The sequence below is a fragment of the Scyliorhinus torazame genome, chromosome 9, assembly GCF_047496885.1.
Source record: "Scyliorhinus torazame isolate Kashiwa2021f chromosome 9, sScyTor2.1, whole genome shotgun sequence".
Taxonomy (NCBI): Eukaryota; Metazoa; Chordata; class Chondrichthyes; order Carcharhiniformes; family Scyliorhinidae; genus Scyliorhinus; species Scyliorhinus torazame.
Window position 1 is genome coordinate 120,018,121 of NC_092715.1, and position 21,597 is coordinate 120,039,717.

Here is a 21,597-nt window from a genome sequence, read left to right on the forward strand (position 1 = left end):
TCTTATCCTTGTCCACCAGCACTTTAAAACTTACTGAATTGTGGTCACTGTTCCCGAAATGCTCCCCTACTGAAACTTTTACCACCTGGCCGGGCTCATTCCCCAATACCAGGTCCAGTACCGCCCCTTCCCTAGTTGGACTGTCTACATATTGTTTTAAGAAGCCCTCCTGGATGCTCCTTACAAACTCTGCCCCGTCTAAGCCCCTGGCACTAAGTGAGTCCCAGTCAATATTGGGGAAGTTGAAGTCTCCCATCACCACAACCCTGTTGTTTTTACTCTTTTCCAAAATCTGTCTACCTATCTGTTCCTCTATCTCCCGCTGGCTGTTGGGAGGCCTGTAGTAAACCCCCAACATTGTGACTGCACCCTTCTTATTCCTGATCTCTACCCATATAGCCTCACTGCCCTCTGAGGTGTCCTCCCGTAGGATAGCTGTGATATCCTCCCTAACCAGTAGAGCAACTCTGCCACCCCTTTTACATCCCCCTCTATCCCACCTGAAACATCTAAATCCTGGAACGTTTAGCTGCCAATCCTGCCCTTCCCTCAACCAGGTCTCTGTAATGGCAACAACATCATAGTTCCAAGTACTAATCCAAGCTCCAAGTTCATCTGCCTTACCCGTAATACTTCTTGCATTAAAACGTATGCACTTCAGGCCACCAGACCTGCTGTGTTCAGCAACTTCTCCCTGTCTGCTCTGCCTCAGAGCCACACTGTCCCTATTCCCTAGTTCTCCCTCAATGCTCTCACCTTCAGACCTATTGCTCCCGTGCGCCCCCCCCCCCCCCCCCCCCCCCCCCCCCCTGCCATACTAGTTTAAACCCTCCCGTGTGACACTAGCAAACCTCGCGGCCAGGATATTTATGCATCTCCAGTTTAGATGCAACCCGTCCTTATATAGATCACACCTGCCCCGGAAGAGCTCCCAGTGGTCCAGATAACGGAAACCCTCCCTCCTACACCAGCTGTTTAGCCACGTGTTTAGCTGCTCTATCTTCCTATTTCTAGCCTCACTGGCACGTGGCACAGGGAGTAATCCCGAGATTACAACCCTAGAGGTCCTGTCTTTTAACTTTCTGCCTAGCTCCCTGAACTCCTGCTGCAGGACCTCATGCCCCTTCCTGCCTATGTCGTTAGTACCAATATGTACAACGACCTCTGCCTGTTTGCCCTCCCCCTTCAGGATGCCCTCTACCTGTTACTATTGCTCTTCTGTGCTTTGACCCTCCCTTCTGAACATCAGAGCCAGCCATGGTGCCACTGCTCTGGCTGCTGCTGTTTCCCCCTGATAGGCTAAATCCCCTGACCGTATCCAAAGGGGTATACCTGTTCGAGAGGGGGACAACCATAGGGGATTCCTGCACTGACTGCCTGCCCTTTCTGGTGGTCACCCATTTCTTTGCCTGCACCTTAGGTATGACCACATTTATATAACTGCTATCTATGACGCTCTCCACCACCTGCATGCTCCTAAGTGCATCCAATTGCTGCTCCAACCGAACCATGCGGTCTGTGAGGAGCTCCAGTTGGGTGCACTTTCTGCAGATGAAGCCATCCGGGATGCTGGAAGCCTCCCGAACCTGCCACATCTCACAGTCCGAGCACTGCACCCCTCTAACTGACATTGCGTCAATTAATTAGTAAATTAAAGTTAAAAGTTAAAAAAGTTACTGTTAACTATCTGTTTCCTAGCACTAGATTTCTACTATAAATATGAAAGCTAAATATAGTACTCTCCGATCTCTGGCTTAGATACCCCTCTAAATTATAATTAAGTAATTATGTTTAATTAGTTATCAATGCTTAATTTTTTTAATTTAGTGTAGATTCCCAACCAGCCACTCAGGTCACAGCTTTTCTGTGATGTCACTTTAGTCGTCGTCGTCCCCCCCCCCCCCCCCCCCACACACACACACACACCCACACACACAATTTGAAAAGGTAATAAAAGTAAAAATGAGTAAAAATCACTTACTTACCTTCTGAGGGTCTTAGATGTTATCAGGTTCTCTCCCTGACAGGGACTGCTGCTCCTCCTCTGAACGGCTCCTGAAACTAGGCCGCGCTCTTTTTAAATCTCCGCTCCGACTCGCAGCTCCCGCGCTTTTTAAATCTCTGCTCCAACTCGCAGCTCCCGCGCTTTTTAAATCTCTGCTCCAACTCGCAGCACCCGCGCTTTTTAAATCTCCGCTCCGACTCGCAACTCCTGCGCTGGAATAAGACCTTACGCTTGAAAAAGTCAATTTTCAGTGCCAGGAAGTTTGCTGGCTCATTATGTCATTTAAAAATGTACTTTGAGTGGAATGGCAAACCGTTACTTTTTCTGCTTAATTGAATACTTGTATATCACACAAGTACAACATCTTCATGCCTTTCAATGTTTTTAATGCCATGTCTTTTGATGAGATACTATTGCATCAAAATACTTATCTGGAGGAGCATGATAAACTCGAATATCAGCTTCAAGATTCTGCACTTCAATTTTTTTATATTTGTTCATCAGATGTGGCATCACTGGCTAGCCAGCATTTATTGCTCATTTCTTTTTTTAAATAAATTAAGAGTACCCTATTCTTTTTTCAAATTATGGGGCAATTTAGCCCAGCCAATCCACAAACCCGGCACATCTTTGGGTTACGGGGTGAGACCCACGGAGACACTGGGAGAATGTGCAAACTCCACACGGACAGTGACCCGGGGCCGGGATCGAACCCGGGTCCTCGGTGCCGTGAGGCAGCAGTGTTTATTGGCTATTTCGAATTACCCTTGAGAAGGTTTCTTGAACCACTGCAGTCCATGTGATGTAGGTACACTCACAATGTTGTTACGGAGGGAGTTCTCCGATTTTGATCCAGTGACCGTGAAGGAATGGAGATATAGTTCCAAAACTAAGCATGCCTGCTTGCCAGGAGTTGCTGTCAAATTCATTCTATCCAAAAGGTGAGTGCTGAAAGTGTCGTCATTATTCTTCCAACAAAATCTGGACCATTGTGTTCATCTAAAAGTTCAAAATGAAAAGCCTTGGCCCTGTTTTTCTCCAAGATGCTTCAACATTAAAGGTATAGTTTGAGTCAGTGGGCTAGTTACCTTACACTTTTGGTATGCTATTTTAATCTAATTTTGGACCAGTTGACTGCCAGAGGAAATTAACCTCAACTGTATCTAGGTTTTCACCTTTATGAATTGTATCAATATAGTATAAAATGGTTGTGAAGGTAAAAGTAAAGAATACTTGTATTGATGTTGGGCCCGGTCTTCAGCCTTGTCACACTCTAATCGGGATGTGATGAGGTAATTAAATCTTGCGAGATTTGCAACACTCTGTACGCCTCAGGAGATCTTTTGATCTCACTGGGCGGGATCCAGATTTGCATATTTAACTGAGCAGTTAAGATCCACAGCAGTGTGGTTGACTCTCAACGGTCTTCTGAAATTAGGGATGGGCAACAGATGCTGACATAGTCACCGACACCCATATCCTGTAAACAAAAAAAAAATACATTGTCTGCATTCTGTTACAAACATATGTTGTTCTGGTTGCCACACTACCAGAAGGATGTGGAGGCTTTGGAGAGGGTGCAGAGGAGGTTTACCAGGATGTTCCCTGGCCTGGAGGGTGTTAGCTATGTGGAGAGGCTGAATAGACTCGGACTGTTTTCATTGGAAAGACGGAGGTTGAGGGGTGACCTGATAGAGGTCTTCAAGATTATGAGGGGCATGGATAGAGTGGATGGGCAGGCACTCTTTCCCAGGGTGGAAGGGTCAGTCACCAGGAGGCATAAGTTTACGGTCCGTGGGGCAAAGTTTAGAGGCGATGTGCAAGGCAGTTTTGTTACGCAGAGGGTGGTGAGTGCCTGGAACGTGTTGCCAGGGGAGGTTATGGAAGCAGATACATTAACAGTGTTCAAAAGGCATCTTGACAAACACATGGATAGGATTGGTATAGAGGGATACGGCACAAGGAAGTGCTGAGGGTTTTGGCAACGGTTGGTATCATGACTGGTACAGGCTTGGAGGGCCAAAGGGCCTGTTCCTGTGCTGTATTGTTCTTTGTTATTTGTTCTTTTAAAAAGTGGTCAGAAGTTAAATCATCAGTCCAGTTATCAATGTATGGTATTTGTAATATATTATCATAAATTTGCCTTTGATATACATTTTTAAGCAAAGTACAAAAAGGTTATTCCACATTGCTTCTTTAGAGGCTTATTTAGTGATGGTATTTTATTATAAACAAATAATCCCAATACACAGCCTCTGTTAACTGACCTACCTTCCATTAACTGGTCACAATTTCTGGCATGTGCTTCTGTATGTAACTTGTGGAACTGGCGTTAATACCCATGTTCATTCCTGAATTGAAAGTGCTATGTCCACAATGTCTTAACAGCTATTTGTAAGTAAACTTTTTCTTGTTCCTTTTTTAAATCTTTTAGAAATCTGATAAAAAGCTTCAGCCAAGACGATTACAGGACAATTTTGAAATAGGTACGATATCTGTGGAAAATATCCTCCAGTGTTGTAAATATGTAACACTAAATTTTGTTGTGTTAATGTATATAGATGTTTTAAAAGACATTTTGTCTGTGATTATAAAAGTATACTGATTTTTTTTTTTCACTTAGATACGGTTTGTGAACTGTGCAGCTCTACTCAGCTCTTGGAATATACTGGGATATGCATATCGACTTCTGATCTCTCTGATTCCTGCAGCGGACATTCCAATTTTAGTTTTTCATCCAGGGCCTTTCTCAGCTTCAAGTTTGATCAAGTTGCAATTATGAAATGCTTCGATCTATGACAGAAGGTTGGGCTTTGATGTGAAGAGATCAGAAGGTTGTATGGAACAAGTTACAAGATCAGTGAAAAACTGACCTTTTGGCCCATGTGTGTTGCAGAGCCCTAAGGATTTTAAAAAGTAGAGAGTGGGTTTTTAAAAAAGTGAGCAGAAATAAATGCAATGAGGTCATGTTTAATGCAATTTAACCTTTGTACACGGGGCAACCTATTCAGTACTTGGAATTGGCCATTGGTTTCCTTTTTGGGTGATTAGTGCAATACTGGAGTGGAGAATGTTTTTGTTTTTTCTAAGCAATATTTCCTTCCTTGTTTCTCTTGTTACCTCCTCCCCACCCATGACTTCAGCTTGGATGTGACACTTTCTGCTAAATGTGCAAGTGCAGATGAAAGATATATGGTCTTTTGAGTGGGTATTTGGATAGACTGGACAGAATGGATTGTTGCAGCATTATACTTCTATTTAATGCAGTTTAATGAATCACGTTTATAGTGGTATTCATGAATCATAGAATCATCAAAGAATGCTGATTCTGTTTATAGTGGTATTCATTAACTAACCAGATTGTGGGTATTTATTGTTCCTTTCTATTGTTGGATGTTTAGAATGGTCTTCATTGTTACTGTAGTTACAGGATAGTCACCCGTGTTTTCAGCTTATTGGCTGTTCGTTTCTGATGGTGGTATTAAATGTTTTTTTTTCTTCAGTGTATTCAGTACCTCTGGTACAGTTTCAGGGAAACTCCTCTTGTACATAGGTTAGATATATTAATGCTCTAGAAGTTCATTGTGAAAATGGGAAATGTTGAGTTTAAAAACTTTCTCGGGCTCATTGTTGAGATTACTATCTTGTCCTATTAGTCATTCAGTCCATTATTAAATCAATGGTTTGATTGCATAGAATTTCTTGGTTTGTAAGTTCCAATAATCTATTGACTTAATATTACGTGTGAGTAACAGCAATTCCTTTTATTGAATCATTTGATTCCCTTGACTAAGTTCAAGGGTTGTATTAAAAAATAAACTCTTGGCTAGGGAAGAGTTGATGTGATAAATCACAAATCTTGACCTGTACATTGGAGATCTGAAGGATGGACAGTGACAGGTTAAAATTCCATCAGCCTTAATCATTATTGAATTTTGCCCAACTACACAAAGTTACCTGAATTCATTTTGGAAATAGACTTAGTGAGATGAAGGGCACTCTTTTTTTTTTTTTTTTTTTAAAGAGTAATTTCGGGTCTCTTTCCAGCTAATTCGCCTACTTAATTGACATGCAACCTTGACTGCTATCCTACTGCAGAAGAAACCTCAAAAACCATGACCTCATTCTTTTGCTGAAGTCAGTTGTACACTCCAAAACCAGTCCCTTCACAGAAGTTCTGGTTTATTATAATTGATGTTTTTATTTCGAGAAATATAAAAGATTGCTAAATTGAATTTATTTTCAATGTATGCTAATCCTACTCCACTTCTCTATTTAACATTACAGTACAAGCAGTTAGTGCAGAAGCAGCATCCAACTAATTTATGATGGTAGACTGTTTAATAGCAAGTAACTATCCTTTGTTAAGCTTTATAACTGTTTAAATACATTAGCAATTTAAAACAGTGACAATATTGTTGTAATAAGGAATACACTTATTTTGTTTGTCCCATTTTCATCATTTACCCAGTGAAAGAGTTTTGATGAAGAGGGTGATAACATTTTGTGAGATAAGTGTTTTGAGCTTTTATTGAAAATAAAATTAATTTGCATTAGAATAGAATCTTTGGGTGGGAGTTTGTTTCATGAGTGCAATCTTACAAGTGTCTCGAGGTCTGGTGGTAAAGTTTAGGCTTTGGACATAATCAACAATTTGGTCAATTATGCCCACAATTGTGCTATTTTTGAGAAGTTTTTTTTCTCAATTTTCTGCCAAAGCTCATTTGCATGTTGGCAAATACAAATTCTCCAGGAACCAGTGCAATTGGACAGTGTTTTGGAATGCACTGATTTTTTTTTTAAAGCTGCATGCCTAAAACAGTTTATCCAAAGATTTTCCCAGAAATATAAATTAGAAATCTGTCAAATGCTGTTTTATTCAAATATTAACTATTCAAAAGACAAAATAAAACACCTGTTAAGTTTTTTAAAATAAAAAGACTTGATCCCACTGCCTTCTCCAATTCATTTCACTTTGGTTAATGCGCAATAATATTTTAATGTGGATCTTCTCAGTTCAGATTATGGGGTATGACATAACAGAATTAACATTGGATATGTCAAAATTATTATGCAGTAACATTTTTGTAATGTTTTAGCTAGCTTCCAGCAGTTCACATTGAAACATTTGCCCAATATTGCTTCAAGTTATTACACAGGCTGTGCAGGTATGAGTAAAGATTAGCTATTTGAAAAAATCTATCTTTGCATATTTATAATTGGGGAAAATGCTAAATTGGAATAATGTAAAGTACTCCCTAATTAATTGTGTTTTGGGATTATTAATTAATTTCATACAGATAAAGTGGAAGATTTAAGAGCTCTGTCTCCTACATGTTGAGATCTGCCTGCACGATTCATACCATTTTGTTGTCATCACCGTTGCTTATAATGACAATTAACATGTAGCTAGCTCTATTACTGAGATGCAAAGAAGGTCTCTTGCTCTCCCTTCCCCCACACCCCCACTATATTATCATAAAGTGGTGGTCTGATCCCATGCTTGTGTATCTGCTGCTTTTAAGTGCCCAAAAGGAAACAGACTTCCTTGTTTGTGCTTCTCTAGTGTAATTACTCCCAGCTCTATCTAACCACCTCATTCTCTAACCCCTCCACTGCCTCTCATTTTGCATACTGCCTGTCATCAAGTACTGAATGAGCAGAAATTTTCTCCAGCTATACATTGGGAAGACTAAAGCCATCATCTTTGGTCCCTGCCAAAAAGCTCATTCTCCAGCCACTCTAGAGGCTGAACCAAACTACTCACAACCTTTCTATCCTATTTGACCCAGAAATAAGCTTCTGACACTACTTCATCACCAAGACTGCCTACTTCCACCAGTATGACAGTGACCCTTGGGCCCCGCTTCAGCTCATCTGTTGCTGACATCTTCATCCATTCCTCTAGGCTCAACTATTCCAATGCTTTCATGGCTGGCGTCCAGCATTATACGCTCATTTAACTTGAACTCAACCAAAACTCTACTATCCATGTCTCAATTTGCATCAAGTATGAGTCACCCATCACCTATTTGCTGTCCTACATTGGCTCCTGATCCATTGATCATAGAATTTACAGTGCAGAAGGAGGCCATTCGGCCCATCGAGTCTGCACCGGCTCTTGGAAAGAGCACTCTACCCCCATAACCCAGCAACCCCACCCAACACTTGAGGGCAATTTTGGATACTAAGGGCAATTTTAGCATTGCCAATCCACCTAACCTGCACATCTTTTGGACTGTGGAAGGAAACCGGAGCACCCGGAGGAAACCCACGCACACACAGGGAGGATGTGCAGACTCCGCACAGACAGTGACCCAAGCCGGAATCGAACCTGGGACCCTGGAGCTGTGAAGCAATTGTGCTATCCACCATGCTACCGTGCTGCCCAATCATGATTTGGTTTTAAAATTCTTACCCTTGTTTTTAGCCGCTCCATTACCAACCCATTCCTTACCTCTGTGTAACATACTCCAGTCTTACAGTCTTCCAATTCTGGCTGCATGCACATACCCAAATTTGTCCCATCACAGATGCTGACCATGCCTCGAGTGCCTGCCCCCTAAGCTCTGGAATTCCTTTTCTAAACCCTTCACCTCTCTATGCTCATTTAAAACCTGCTTCATTGGTCAAGCTTATTATCTGCCTTAATGTCATCTCAAGTGGCTTGTTGTCAAATGTGATGCAGCTTGGGACACTTTTACTATGTTACTATGTTAACGGTGTTATATAAATGCCAATTGTAGTTGAAGGATGGTGATGTAGAGGAATGGAAAACACGTTTTAGTCTTTTTGTTTTTCCTCACCCGCTTCTCTAGCAACCCCCATTTTGAACAAAACACATCTATCATGGGCGTTATTAAAAAGTAAAGATTTATTTGTTTAGTCACAAATGTACAGGTGCTTTGATCTCACTGTGGCTAAATATAGTATGCCTACCTATGAAATAGGTTAACTCAGGTCCCAGATGTGAATTAAACTAACATTTCTGGTCGTTAAGTAGTAAGCAGAGGATTTTAATCGGCAGTTAATGTGCAAAAATATTCAAAATCTTGGGAGTGAGGATAGCAGCAAAATCTATTCTTTTGTAAATTTTAATCATCTATATTAAAATAGACGTGCAATGACATAGCTGCTATTCTGAAACTGCTGTGGTTGTATATCTTAAACAGACTTGTGAAGGTTTCAAAATTGGATCAAGACACATAAAATTGAGTCTTTGCAAATTATGGAACAATTTAAAAAAAAATATATATATTTTAATTCTCCTTTTTCACATTTTCTCCCGAATTTACACCCACCAACAAAAAACAATAATCAGCAACAGATATGTCAATCCCCATAACAATAACAACGATCCCATCCTCTCACCAACCCCCAAATATCAGCCCGCATGTTTACATAAACAAATGACAAAAAGGAATCCGGGATTACCCATAGTCATCCTTAATATACACAGCCCCCTCCCATCCATTCCCCCCCCTCCCCCCCACTAATGTTTGGTGCTATCCAGTTCTTGAAAGTGCATAATCAATAGTGCCCATGACTTGTAGAACCCCTCCAAGCTTCCCCTCAGTTTGAACTTGACCTTCACAAGGGTCAAGTATTCCAACAGGTCCCCCCCACCGCACCAGGGCGCAGGGTGGAGAGGCTGCTCTCCATCCCAGCTGATCTGCCTTCGGGCGATCAACGAGGCGAAGGCTATGATATCTGCCTCCGCACCGTTTCCAACCCTGACTGGTCTGACACTCCGAATATGGCCTCCCGGGGACCCGGGTCCAGTTTCATGCGCAACACCTTGGAAATTACCCTAAAAACCTCCTTTTAGTACTCTCCTAGCTTTGGACAGGACCAAAACATATGAACGTGATTAGCGGGGGCCCCCCCGCAACGCTCACACACATCTTCTACTCCTTCAAAAAATCGGCTCATCCTCGCCCTCGTGAGGTGCGCTCTATATACCACCTTCAGCTGTATCAGCCCCAACCTCGCACATGAGGTGGAGGCATTCACTCTCCAGAGCACCTCACACCAGTCCCCCTCCTTTATAACCTCTCCCAGCTCTTCCTCCCACTTTGCTTTGATCCCTTCCAGTGGTGCCTTAACCTCTTCCAGAATAGCTCCGTATACCGCTGACACTGCCCATTATGGATCAATTTTAAGAGGTTATTGTGTCACAACTGCTTTCATAAATTGGGACTTAAATGGAGTGCAGGTTTTACTGAAACCTGTTAACACTGTCCCATGGATTCACGCCTCAAAATAAAAATGACTAGATAACTGAACTTTTGAAGGTCCTGTACGGGTGACAGGCCCACCCTGTCTAATTTAGATTAGTTTCTAGACTGATTTTTTAAATCCTTGCTCTTTGCCTTATTACATTTTATGCCTTATTTTGCATAATCTTGTCTGACATTGGTTTGCAAGGTGCTCAGACTAATTTACATTTTCAGTGCAGAAGTAGTTTTTTCAAATTTGTTGCCTATCTTGAAGCCCTGACTAATGAAAAACAGTGAGTGATGAACTTTTTTCTTGTTTTGTGCAATAAATATGTTTTATTTGTTGTAGTGATGCAACTTTATTTTTAAAAGTCCTTGTAATTTGTGAAAGACTATTTTTAAAGAACTAAACTAATATCAATTTTTTTGTGCTACATTGTACAGCTGCAACTTACCAATGTAACATCTCTGGCAATAATAAATGTTTTATTATTGCCAGAGAGTAGAAGGGCGAATACTTGCGGATTTTGTTTTCACAGTGTTGTGTTTACTTAAGTTAAAATCACCCTTACTGTGTAAATATATTATGATGCTTTCCGAATGCAAACAAAACTGGTTAGTTGGTTACTACAGATTTGCAGTGAGGTTGTTTGTGCTTTTGGGTGCCGATTTAGCTCCGTTGGCTGGACAGCTGGTTTGTGATGCAGAGCGAGGCCAACAGCATGGGTTCAATTCCGGCTGAGGGTATTCATGAAGGCTCCGCCTTCTCAACCTTGCACCTCGCCAGGTTAAATCACCACCGGTCAGCTCTCCCCCTCAAAGGGGAAAATCAGCCGATGGTCACCTGGGACTATTGCAACTTTACTTTTTACTTGGGGCGGCACGGTGGCGCAGTGGTTAGCACTGCTGCCTATGACGCAGAGGACCCGAGTTCGGTCCCAGCCCCGGTCACTGTCTGTGTGGAGTTTGCACATTCTCCCCGTGTCTGCATGGATTTGAACCCCAAAACCCAAAGATGTGCAGGTTAGGTGCATCGGCCATGCTAAATTGCCCCTTAATTGGGAAAGAAAAATTGGGTAATATAAATTTATTTTTAAAAACGTTACTTTTTACTTTACAGTTGTGTACCTTCATTTGATGGTCTCGCATCTAGTGCAAAGCACAAATTCAGGGAATAATTTTTGCTTCATTTGGAATTTGGTGCTTTTTTTAATTAAAAAGGTTAGGATTGTTCTCTGTTTTTGGGACTATGTCCCCATGCCGTCATAAAAACTGTGGACTTTCACTCCAGAAAAACTGGCGTGAAAGGGCCACCTATTACAAGCCCTGCACGGGCTAGCAGCTATCCGGCGTAAAACTAGCAGCATTTACTGCAGATACAGGACCCCGCACTTCCGGGTCGGAGGCCGCGCATGCACACGGCAGCGGTCGCACCGTGCTTCATGGTGGACTCAGACCGCGGATCTGGATGTTAAAAATAGACCCCCCCGATCAGCCGTGCCCCCAAACATTGCCCGGCCGCGTATAAGGCTCTGCCCTCCGATTGGCCCGCCACGATCAGGGCGGCCGCAGACTGCATCCGCAGCTGCCACGCTAGTATCCTGACCTGCAAGGACCATGTTAGATCCACACCGTCAGGACTTCGGCCGGTCGGAGGTGGAGAATTGCGGGGCGGGCCTCCAGCAATGGCCGGAGGCAGGTGATATGCGGCGCGGCGTACTCTCTGAGTACGCCACCTTTCGGGGCCGGGAGAATCAGGGAACCGGTGCCGGTCCCGATTCCATGCGGGGAAATGGATTCTCTGGCCTGGTGCCGGCCGCGATTTCGGTGTCGGCCGCGATTTCGGTGTCGGGGTGCGGAGAATCCAGCCTAAGGATTTTGTGGTCCAGATATTTTTTTCGTTTTTTTTAATCGTGGACTCAACACAATGTCTTCATGTACTTGAAAAATGAGTGGCTTTTGTTTTTTTTAAACCACCTTCTACAGGATGTTGGTGTCGTTGGCAAGGCCAGCATTTGTTGCCCAACCCAAATTACCCTTAAAGTGGAGGTGAGCTGCCGCCTTGAACTTTTGGAATCTGTGTAGTGCAGGTAAGGCCACAGTGCTTTGGGAAAGGAGTTCCAAGATTTTGATCTAGTGACGGCACGGTTTCACAGTGGTTAGCACTGCTGCCTCACAGCACCAAGGACTCTAGTTCAATTCCGGCCTTGAGTGTGTGGAGTTCACACTTTCACCCCGTGTCTGCGTGGGTTTATAAAGATGTGCAGGTTATGTGGATTGGCTATGCTAAATTGTCCCTTAGTGTCCAGGGATCTGCAGGTGGGGTTGTAGGGATAGGGGGTTGGGGGAAAGGAGTGGTCCTAGGTAGGGTGGCTCTTTCGAAGGGTTGGTGCAGACTCGATGGGCTGAATGGCCTCCTACACTGTAGGGATTCCAGGATTCTAACTGAGAAAGAATTATAAAATAGTTACGTGTCAGGCTGGTGTGTTAGGTTTGAAAGGGAACTGACAGAGTTCCAATGAATCTGCTACCTGAGGAAGGAGCAGCGCTCCGAAAGCTAGTGACATCGAAACAAACCTGTTGGACTTTAACCTGGTGTTGTAAGACTTCTTACTGTGCTCACCCCAGTCCAATGCCGGCATCTCCACATCTTGTCTTTCTAGGTGGTAGGAGGTCGCAGGTTTTGAAGGTGCTGTCAAAGTGCCTTGGTGTGTTGCTGCAGTGCGTATTATAGATGGTACACCATGCTGCCACTGTACGTTGGTGGTGGAGGGAGTGAATGTTTAAGGTGATGAATGGGGTGCCAATCAAATGTGCAGCTTTGTCCTGGATGGTGTTGAGCTTCTTGCGCGTGGGAGCTGTACTCATCCAGGCAAGTGGAGAGTATTCCATCATACCCCTGACTTGTGCCTTGATGATAGTGTACAGCATTTACCTCAGAATTCCCAATCTCTGATGTACTCTTGTAGCCACAGTATTTATATGGCTGGTCCAGTTCAGTTTCTAGTCAATGGTAACTCCCAGGATGCTGATAGTGAGGAACTCAGCAATGTTATTAGAATTGAATGTCAAGAGGAGCTGGTTAGATTCTCTCGTTGGAAAACAGATCAATAATATATTATCTATTTTGTGACCAAGTTCAAAGACGAAAGAATGCTCCAATAATATGCAATATCTATGTTGTAATTGAGAATCATATCCGATTAGGGGGAGAAAAACAGCTTCAATCACTAATTCAAATGCTTAAAATAATGACTGTTTTTGAAGAAGATGTAGATAGTGGTGCAGACGTCCAGTACATTGTTTATGTAGTATTGGGTAAGAACGGTATCACTGAGGTGTAATTAGGATGCAGTTCAGGAGGCTCCTGTCAAATGGAAGTGAAGAAACTGAAGTGCAAGCTGAGCCCAATACATGTAACTGTTCTAGTAGCAACGAATGCAACTAAAGACAAACGTCCATTTTATCAATTAGGCCATTGAGATATGGCTGTATTTACTACAATTTTAAAAACTGCAATTTTAAGTGATAAATGAGTAATACAGCATCAGTATACATATCTGATCAAGCAACTTTTCATGGTAATTTTGTTGTTTTATTTTAAATACTGTCTTTGTTTTCTGTGGATACAAAGTGTTCTAATTCCAGTTGTTAAACTATGAAGAGAAAAACTGCTTGTGCAGTATATAAGAACTTGTACAGATATGGAAATATTTGTTTGGTATAACCGAACATGGGTACTGCTGAAGAAAGAGACATGTTGTCAAAGTTTTTTGGTCTTGCATTTATCAGGACAGATGGAAGAATACCAAATTTCAAAGGGAACAACCGTCTATACTGCTTGAGAAAAGGGGTACTGAATGGTTGGCAAATTGGCTCAAATGAGTCAAGATGTTGCCATGATGAATGCAGTCGGGAGCGATTGTTTCCCATGCTTTTGCTTATTCAGGATGCAATGTCTGAACATCTTCCATTCGCCTGCAGAGGATAGGTCTTCGCATATGAATAGATCTATCCTCAAGCAAGTATTAGTAAGCTACATTGTGAGCATAACTAATTGGGTGTTTGTGTAATTCCCAGCACCCTCAAGATTGATCAGAGTGCCTAATCGCAAATTCGCATTTACGATGAAACATTATGTTCCAGGTTGCGCAGGCATGGGTTGGTTCAATATGGTCAATACCATGCCAATTGCGAACAGCAATATGAACCGTCAGTTATTGGGACATATGACCTATGTACCTGTCATCAGACCGGCACTATTATGTTTCTGATTTGTGTGGTAGGCTTTTTAGCTTGACAGCAGCATCTTGTTAGTGGAAAGCACCAGTTGTATTTCTGTTGCCTTGACACAGTGTGAATTGACCAGATTCACCTATCGCTCAAATTTTTGACATACTTTACCCTTCCAAGGTAAACTTTGGTACTTTCCAGGTCCGAAAGTGGCCATATACCAGACTATGTCTCTTTTTCAACAATTGTATGGAAATACCTGGATTTCCTTTTAAAAACTGGAGCACTTGGATTATACCAATTGGATTAAATATGCATAGCTTGAAAATATGCACAGTAAAGTAAATGTTTATTGCAAAACTTGAGACCTATTTACAATTTTTCTAAATTATAATATTGGTAACTCAAATCCTAATCTACTTCTGATAAAATTAGATAGTTCATCTGATTTTAGTTGGAGAAAAGAAATTGACTTTTTAAACTAGATTGAATGTCATTTTTCCTCACTAGTGCTTGAAAGCCTGTGTATAGAATACCCCCTAAAATATACTGTGTAGTTTATTAATAGCTTTGTGTATTCATTAGCTTAATTTTTAGTAATTAGGATTCTGATTCCGAAAACACAATTTTTGTTCTGAAATGTCACATTATATTTTTGTTTATAGTGATGGAAAACAGTAGATATTTGCAGCGCAGAGATGCGATACTCTATATTTATAAAATGTATTCAGAAGTCATTACCAAGTGGTATTCTTGAGGGAATCTTTATATTTAAAAAGAATACGTTCGCACTGGGAGGAATTATCATAAACGCATGTCCACTTTTTGGCAAGTAAGCCGTCTTTTGGTGCTGCTTTTTTAAATGACTCTTTGAAGCTTTTATTTTGTTTTTGGGGCAGGAGGGAAGGAATATGATGGGATTAGCACATGAATACATTATAATCCTATCAAAACTCACCACAGTGTTGGCTAAAATTATTTTTAAAACCATGTGTTATTTGGTTTATTTTCAGATTGTGCTTTCTTTGTCACTGGTCCCTTTTGTGTAATAGACAGTTGAAAATCTTTTAGTTTTGCATTTCATGTTATATTGTGTAAATGATTGAGTTATATCTCGATTAGTTCATATTTGCTGGTAGTTTGCGTTTATGCTAAAATTGTTTTGAGTTAACGCAAGTCATTTTGAATTACACTTAACTAAAGTGTTGCATAACATGATTTTACAGTTTATGGTCATATCTTTTGTTTTGGGAAATCGTTTTAGTACTGCAGAATTTGTATTAATCACTTTTACCTGTTCAAGTCTTATGAGAGCAAAGTAACAAACCTAGATCTGTAGAGAAACACAGTGCACCTAAACCACTTTTAAAATAAAAAAACTGCATTAGAGTGTCATGTGTAGTAACTATGAATGGAATGATATTTTAAAAATTTAGTTTCCATATTTTCGACATTAATGAAAGTATTGAGGATATAAAAATAAATAAGAATCAAATTGCGTTCTGTCAGTTGTCTTATTTTGAGCCTGATTTTTGTCTTCTAAATCGCAACTATTTGAAATTGTGTTTTTAAAAATGCAATGAATCATACATAGAAGCTCAAAGATTCCACGCAACATTCAAATGTTTATAACGATATGACTTAAGTAAAATATTTCCATTAGGCCCAAGATCACGTGTGCATTTAGGATGAGGGGAGATGAGATGTAATAGCGGTGTAATTTTTATTTTCTTAGTTGACGTAGGTTTTAGTGATTGCATTAAGCTGCTACGGAAAACTGAAGATAACAAGATCAATAATTTGCATATTCTTGCACAAATGTGGCCCACTCGGTTTGTCCAGTTTTTTCCCATATGAGTCATTACTCTGCTGCTCATTCCCCAAATATTTTAATATTCTGCTTTCAAGTGACTGTCTCATTCCCTGGGCGGGATTCTCCGTTTTGCCGGCACCCGGGGGTTTCCCGACAGCGTGGGGCTGCCCCACAATGGGAAACCCCATTGACCGGCCGGCGTAATGGAGAACCCTGCCGGCGGGTCGAGGCTGAAAAGTGGCGGGGTGCAGAATCCAGCCTCCTGTTTTTACAAAAAATGGACTCAGTTACGCAAAAGTTTATGGAAGTCAACTCCATATGTTAAGCACCTGGTGTAAAGGAACTATTTAATTAGTTCGTAGAACTCTCCTGGGTCTTATCTAACCAACCTGCACACTGCTTCCCGTATCATCCTCGCAAGCAAAAATAACACCAGAGGCTTATTTTCTCCACTATTAGCTATCTTTTTAACCTCTCCTTGTTCACTCTTTTCTCTTAAGAACTGAGGAATGGGCAGCACGGTGGCACAGGGGTTAACACTTGCCTCACTGCGCCGAGGACCCAGGTTTGATCCCGGCCCCAGGTCACTGTCTGTGTGGAGTTTGCACATTCTCCCCATGTCTGCGTGGGTCTCACCCCCACAAGCCAAAGATGTGCAGGGTAGATGAATTGGCCATGCTAAATTCCCCTTAATTAGAAAAACAAGAATTTGGTACTCTAAATTTATATTTTTTTCAAAATGGTGAGGAGCTCATGGACTTGTACAATCTCTATTGTCTCTGTTGCATCTTTCACCCACACTACCCCTCATCTGAACTGGCATGTTTCTCTAGTTTCTTTCCTGTGTTCATACTGTCTCTGAGCACATCTTACTCCATCAGATCCTTCTGCTCCCTGACTACATTCCTACTAAACTGCTGATTTCCCAACATCCATATCTGATTTCCATGCTAGCTGTTCCTTTATTGCCACAGTCAGTATGGTGAATTACTTAAGAGGTTAATGTTCTTGAGGGTAATGCACCTTTGCTCTAGGCAGTAAAGTTTAGGTTTGAAAAATGCTGTCAAAGAAGCATTAATAAGTTGCTGTAGTTCATCATAGTTGTGGTCAACTGATTAATCAAATGATGCACACTGCAGCCATGACGTGCTGATGGTGGAAGGAATGAATGTAAGGTGATGGATGGGATGCCATTCACTGGGCTGCTTTGTCCTGTATGTGGGTGACCTCATTGAGTATTGGAGCTGCGCTTATCCAGGCAGGTGCAGACTATACTGTCCCACATCTGACTCGTGCCTTGTCGATGGGGAAAGGCTTCAGGGAGTTGGGAGCTGAGTCACGTTGCAGAATTCTCAGCCTCTGATCTTTTGTGGCTGGTCCATTCTGGTCTAGCACGTTGATTGTGGGGTATTTGACTGTGTTAATGTTGTTGAATGTCGGTGTGGTAATTATTCCCTTGTTAGGAATGACCACTTCCTCGTATGAATGCTATTTGCCACTTATCAGCCCATGCCTGACTGTTGTCCAGGTCTTGTTGCGTGTGGGCATACAGCTTTGTTATCTTGGGAGTTGTGAATGAAACTGAGCAGTATCAGTCATCAGTGTTACATCCCCCACTTCTGATCTTATAGGAGCAGAAAGTCTTTTGAAGCAGCTGAAGATGCTTCAACCTAGGACACTAGTTTGAAGAAGGCTTGCGGCAGAGATGATTGGTCACCAATGCTCACAAATGTCTTCCTCAGGACATCCTAAAGTGCTTTAGAGCCTATTGGGTGTAGTCACTGCTGTAATTGTAGGAAATGTGACAGCTAATATGCGCACAAGTTTCCATAGACTGATCAGTTTTTTTGTGATGTTGATCAAGACTCTTAATTTTTCAGAATAATGCAGTAGTATCCTTATGTCCATCTGAGGGAGAAGATTGGGTTAAGCATTTCAACGGTAAGATAACTTGGTAGATATCCCTCAATATGGCACTGAAGAGTTGCATGGATTATTTGGTCAAGTCCTAAAGTGGAGCTTGAACCCACTTCTGACCTCTAGGTGATGGTGCCCTCCATTAGGCTGACTCCCAAATGTACAGTATTAAAGACAGTCTTCAAACTGAAATATTATGTAATATAGCTCTTCGAAAATAGGAATGTTCTATTTCTTTGTTGCCACAAAGAGCAACGATATCGAGGTGCCTACACTGGATTCTTGTGAAACACTTTGAGAAGTTTATTAAGGGTGTTGCGCATACAATCAAGATAGTGATCCCCAAACCCCGCACAAACACTGATGTCACTGCACTTCATGTAACACAGAACCAGCCAAGAATGTATTCCCACGGACCTAACCAAGAATAACTAATGGCGACTTCCGGTTGCGGCGATGACCAGCTAAGCCGCACGTTTCGGCGGCTCCAGCTCGAACGGACCTTCGGGCTCTTTTAAGAGCCCCAATGGGGAATTTTTTCGGGACAAAACCCGGTGTGGGGTGAGACAACAGGGAGTCCCCCCAGCGAAAAAGAAAAATATCGGCGGCGGTGGCCAGATCGCGAAGAATCCTCGAGGGCAGTAGCAGAAGGAAGAAAGGAGCAAGATGGCGGCGGAGGGAGCCCAGGCGACATGGGGACCGGACCAGGATGAATTTTTAAGACGGTGTGTGGAGCTGCTAAAAAAGGAGGTGCTGGCCCTGATGCTACAAGCAATTGAGGGGCTTAAGGAGACACAAAAGACCCAGGAGATAGAGCTCCGTGTGGTGGAGCAGAAGGTGACTGACAACGAGGACGAGATCCTGGGCCTGGCAGTCAAAATGCAGACGCACGAGGCGCTCCATAAGAAGTGCCATCGAAAAGATTGAAGTCCTAGAAAACAGATCACGGAGAAAGAATCTCCGGATCCTGGGTCTCCCCGATGGAGTGGAAGGAGCTGACGGCGGGGCTTACGTGAGTACGATGCTACGCTCGCTAATGGGAGCTGAGGCCCCCTCGGGCCCCTTGGAAGTGGAAGGGGCCCATCGGGTCCCTGCGAGGCGACCAAAGGCGGGAGAACCACCTAGGGCGATGATCGTGCGATTTCACCGCTTCAATGATAGAGAGGCGGTTCTGAGATGGGCCAAGAAGGTATGGAGTAGTAGATGGGAGAATGCAGTGGTACGAGTGTATCAGGATTGGAGTGCGGAGGTGGCGAGAAGGAGGGCGAGCTTCAATCGAGCCAAGGAGGTGCTGCACAAGAAGAAAGTGAAGTTCGGGATGTTGCAGCCGGCGCGACTGTGGGTCACGCACCAGGAGAGGCATTACTACTTCGAAATGGCGGAAGAAGCATGGACCTTCATTAAAAACGAGAAACTGGATCAGAACTGAGGGACTGATGTTGGAGGGGAAACAACAATGCTGATGTATATAGAAATGTAAATTGGGGAGGGGGGGACATTGAGAAATGTGGGCGTCGGTGGGGGGTAAGAAGAGACTCGGGCGGGAGATGGGGAATGGGAGTGGGGCGGCAGAGGGAGCTGCGCCACGAGGGGCGGGACGGCTCTAGAGAACACTAGGTTTATTTTTCTTGTTCCCGCGTCAGAAAGATGATGGCGGGAAGATAGGCGCAAGGTGGATGGGAGTTCCTCACACGGGGGGGGTCAAGGAAAGAGCGTGAGAAGCCGGGGTCAGTTGAAGTCAGCTGACTTTCGGAAGCAATATGGGGGGAGTAACCATGCTAGATGGGGGTCTAGCGGGGGGGGGGGGATAACTGGGTTGCTGCTGCGGAGATCGAGAAGGAACTGGCAAAAGAAAAGGTGGTCGGGGCGGGAATGCGCCGCCTGGGGGACGAGTGGGTGCGCGGAACCGGGACGTGGGACTGGCCCAGAGAGGGTGATGACTAGTCGACAGGGGAGGGGGGTGGGCAGCCCCCCAGTCCGTCTGATCACGTGGAACGTGAGAGGCCTAAATGGGCCGATTAAGAGGGCCCGAGTGTTCGTGCACTTAAAAGGACTGAAGGCAGACGTGGCCATGCTTCAGGAGACGCACCTGAAGGTGGCGGACCAGGTTAGGTTAAGGAAAGGATGGGTGGGACAGGTGTTCCACTCGGGGCTGGACGCAAAGAATAGGGGGGTGGCCATATTGGTGGGGAAACGGGTATCATTCGAGGCTAGGAACATTGTAGCGGACAGCGGTGGCAGATATGTGATGGTGAGCAGCAGACTGCAGGGAATGGAGGTCGTGTTGGTTTGGTTAATGTATATGCCCCGAATTGGGATGATGCGGGATTTATGAAGTGGATGCTGGGACGTATCCCGGACCTGGAGATAGGAAACCTGATAATGCGGGGGGGGGGGGAACTTCAACACCGTGCTGGACCCAGGGTTAGATAGATCTAGATCTAGGACCAGAAGAAGGCCGGTAGCGGCCAAGGTGCTTAGGGGGTTTATGGACCAAATGGGGGGAGTGGATCCGTGGCGATTTGTTGGGCCGATGTCAAAAGAGTTCTCCTTTTTCTCCCATGTCCATAAGGTGTACTCCCGGATAGATTTCTTTGTTTTGGGAAGGTCACTGATTTCGAGGGTGGAAGGAACCGAGTACTCAGCCATAGCTGTTTCAGATCATGCCCCACACTGGGTGGACCTGGAACTAGGAGAGGAGAGGGAGCAGCGTCCACTCTGGAGACTGGATGTGGGATTATTGGTGGATGAGGGAGTCTGCGGAAGGGTGCGGGGATGTATTGAAAGATACCTGGAGGCCAACGACGACGGGGAGGTCCGAGTAGGAGTAGTATGGGAAGCACTAAAAGAGGTGGTCAGGGGAGAGTTGATCTCCATCAGGGCTCACAAGGGGAAAACGGAGGCCAAAGAAAGGGAAAGACTACTGGGAGAGATTTTGAGGGTAGATAAAAAATATGCGGAGGCCCCGGATGAAGGACTATACAGGGAGAGGCGACGACTCCAGACTGAGTTCGATCTGCTCACCACAGGGAGGGCAGAGGCACAGTGGAGGAAGGCACAGGGGATGAGATATGAATATGGGGAAAAGGCGAATCGCCTGTTGGCCCACCAGCTGCGAAAGAGGACAGCGGCGAAGGAGATAGGGGGAGTTAGGGATGAAACGGGAGCCACGGTGCGGAGAGCAGGGAAGATGAACGAGGTGTTTAAGACCTTTTACGAGAGGCTATATAGGTCCCAACCCCCGGAGGGAAAAGAGGGGATGCAGCAGTTTCTGGACCAACTAAGGTTCCCGAAGGTGGAGGACCAGATGGGTTCCTGGTGGAATTCTATAGAAAATATGTGGACTTGTTGGCCCCGCTGCTGGTAAGAACCTTTAACGAGGCCAGAGAAGGGGGGACCCTACCCCCGAC

At 43.7% G+C, this 21,597-nt stretch overlaps 1 protein-coding gene across 1 annotated transcript in view; it reads left to right on the top strand.

Moving 5' to 3' along the window:
- Window positions 1–15,955, top strand: part of dcp2 (decapping mRNA 2) — a 53,207-nt gene extending 37,252 nt beyond the window's left edge. The window contains exons 10-11 of the mRNA XM_072516454.1: window positions 4,440–4,491; window positions 4,629–15,955. Coding sequence (XP_072372555.1) covers window positions 4,440–4,491; window positions 4,629–4,804 — 228 coding nt within the window. The 3' untranslated portion in view covers window positions 4,805–15,955. The remainder of the gene's footprint in view (window positions 1–4,439; window positions 4,492–4,628) is intronic.
- Window positions 15,956–21,597: the final 5,642 nt, after the last annotated feature.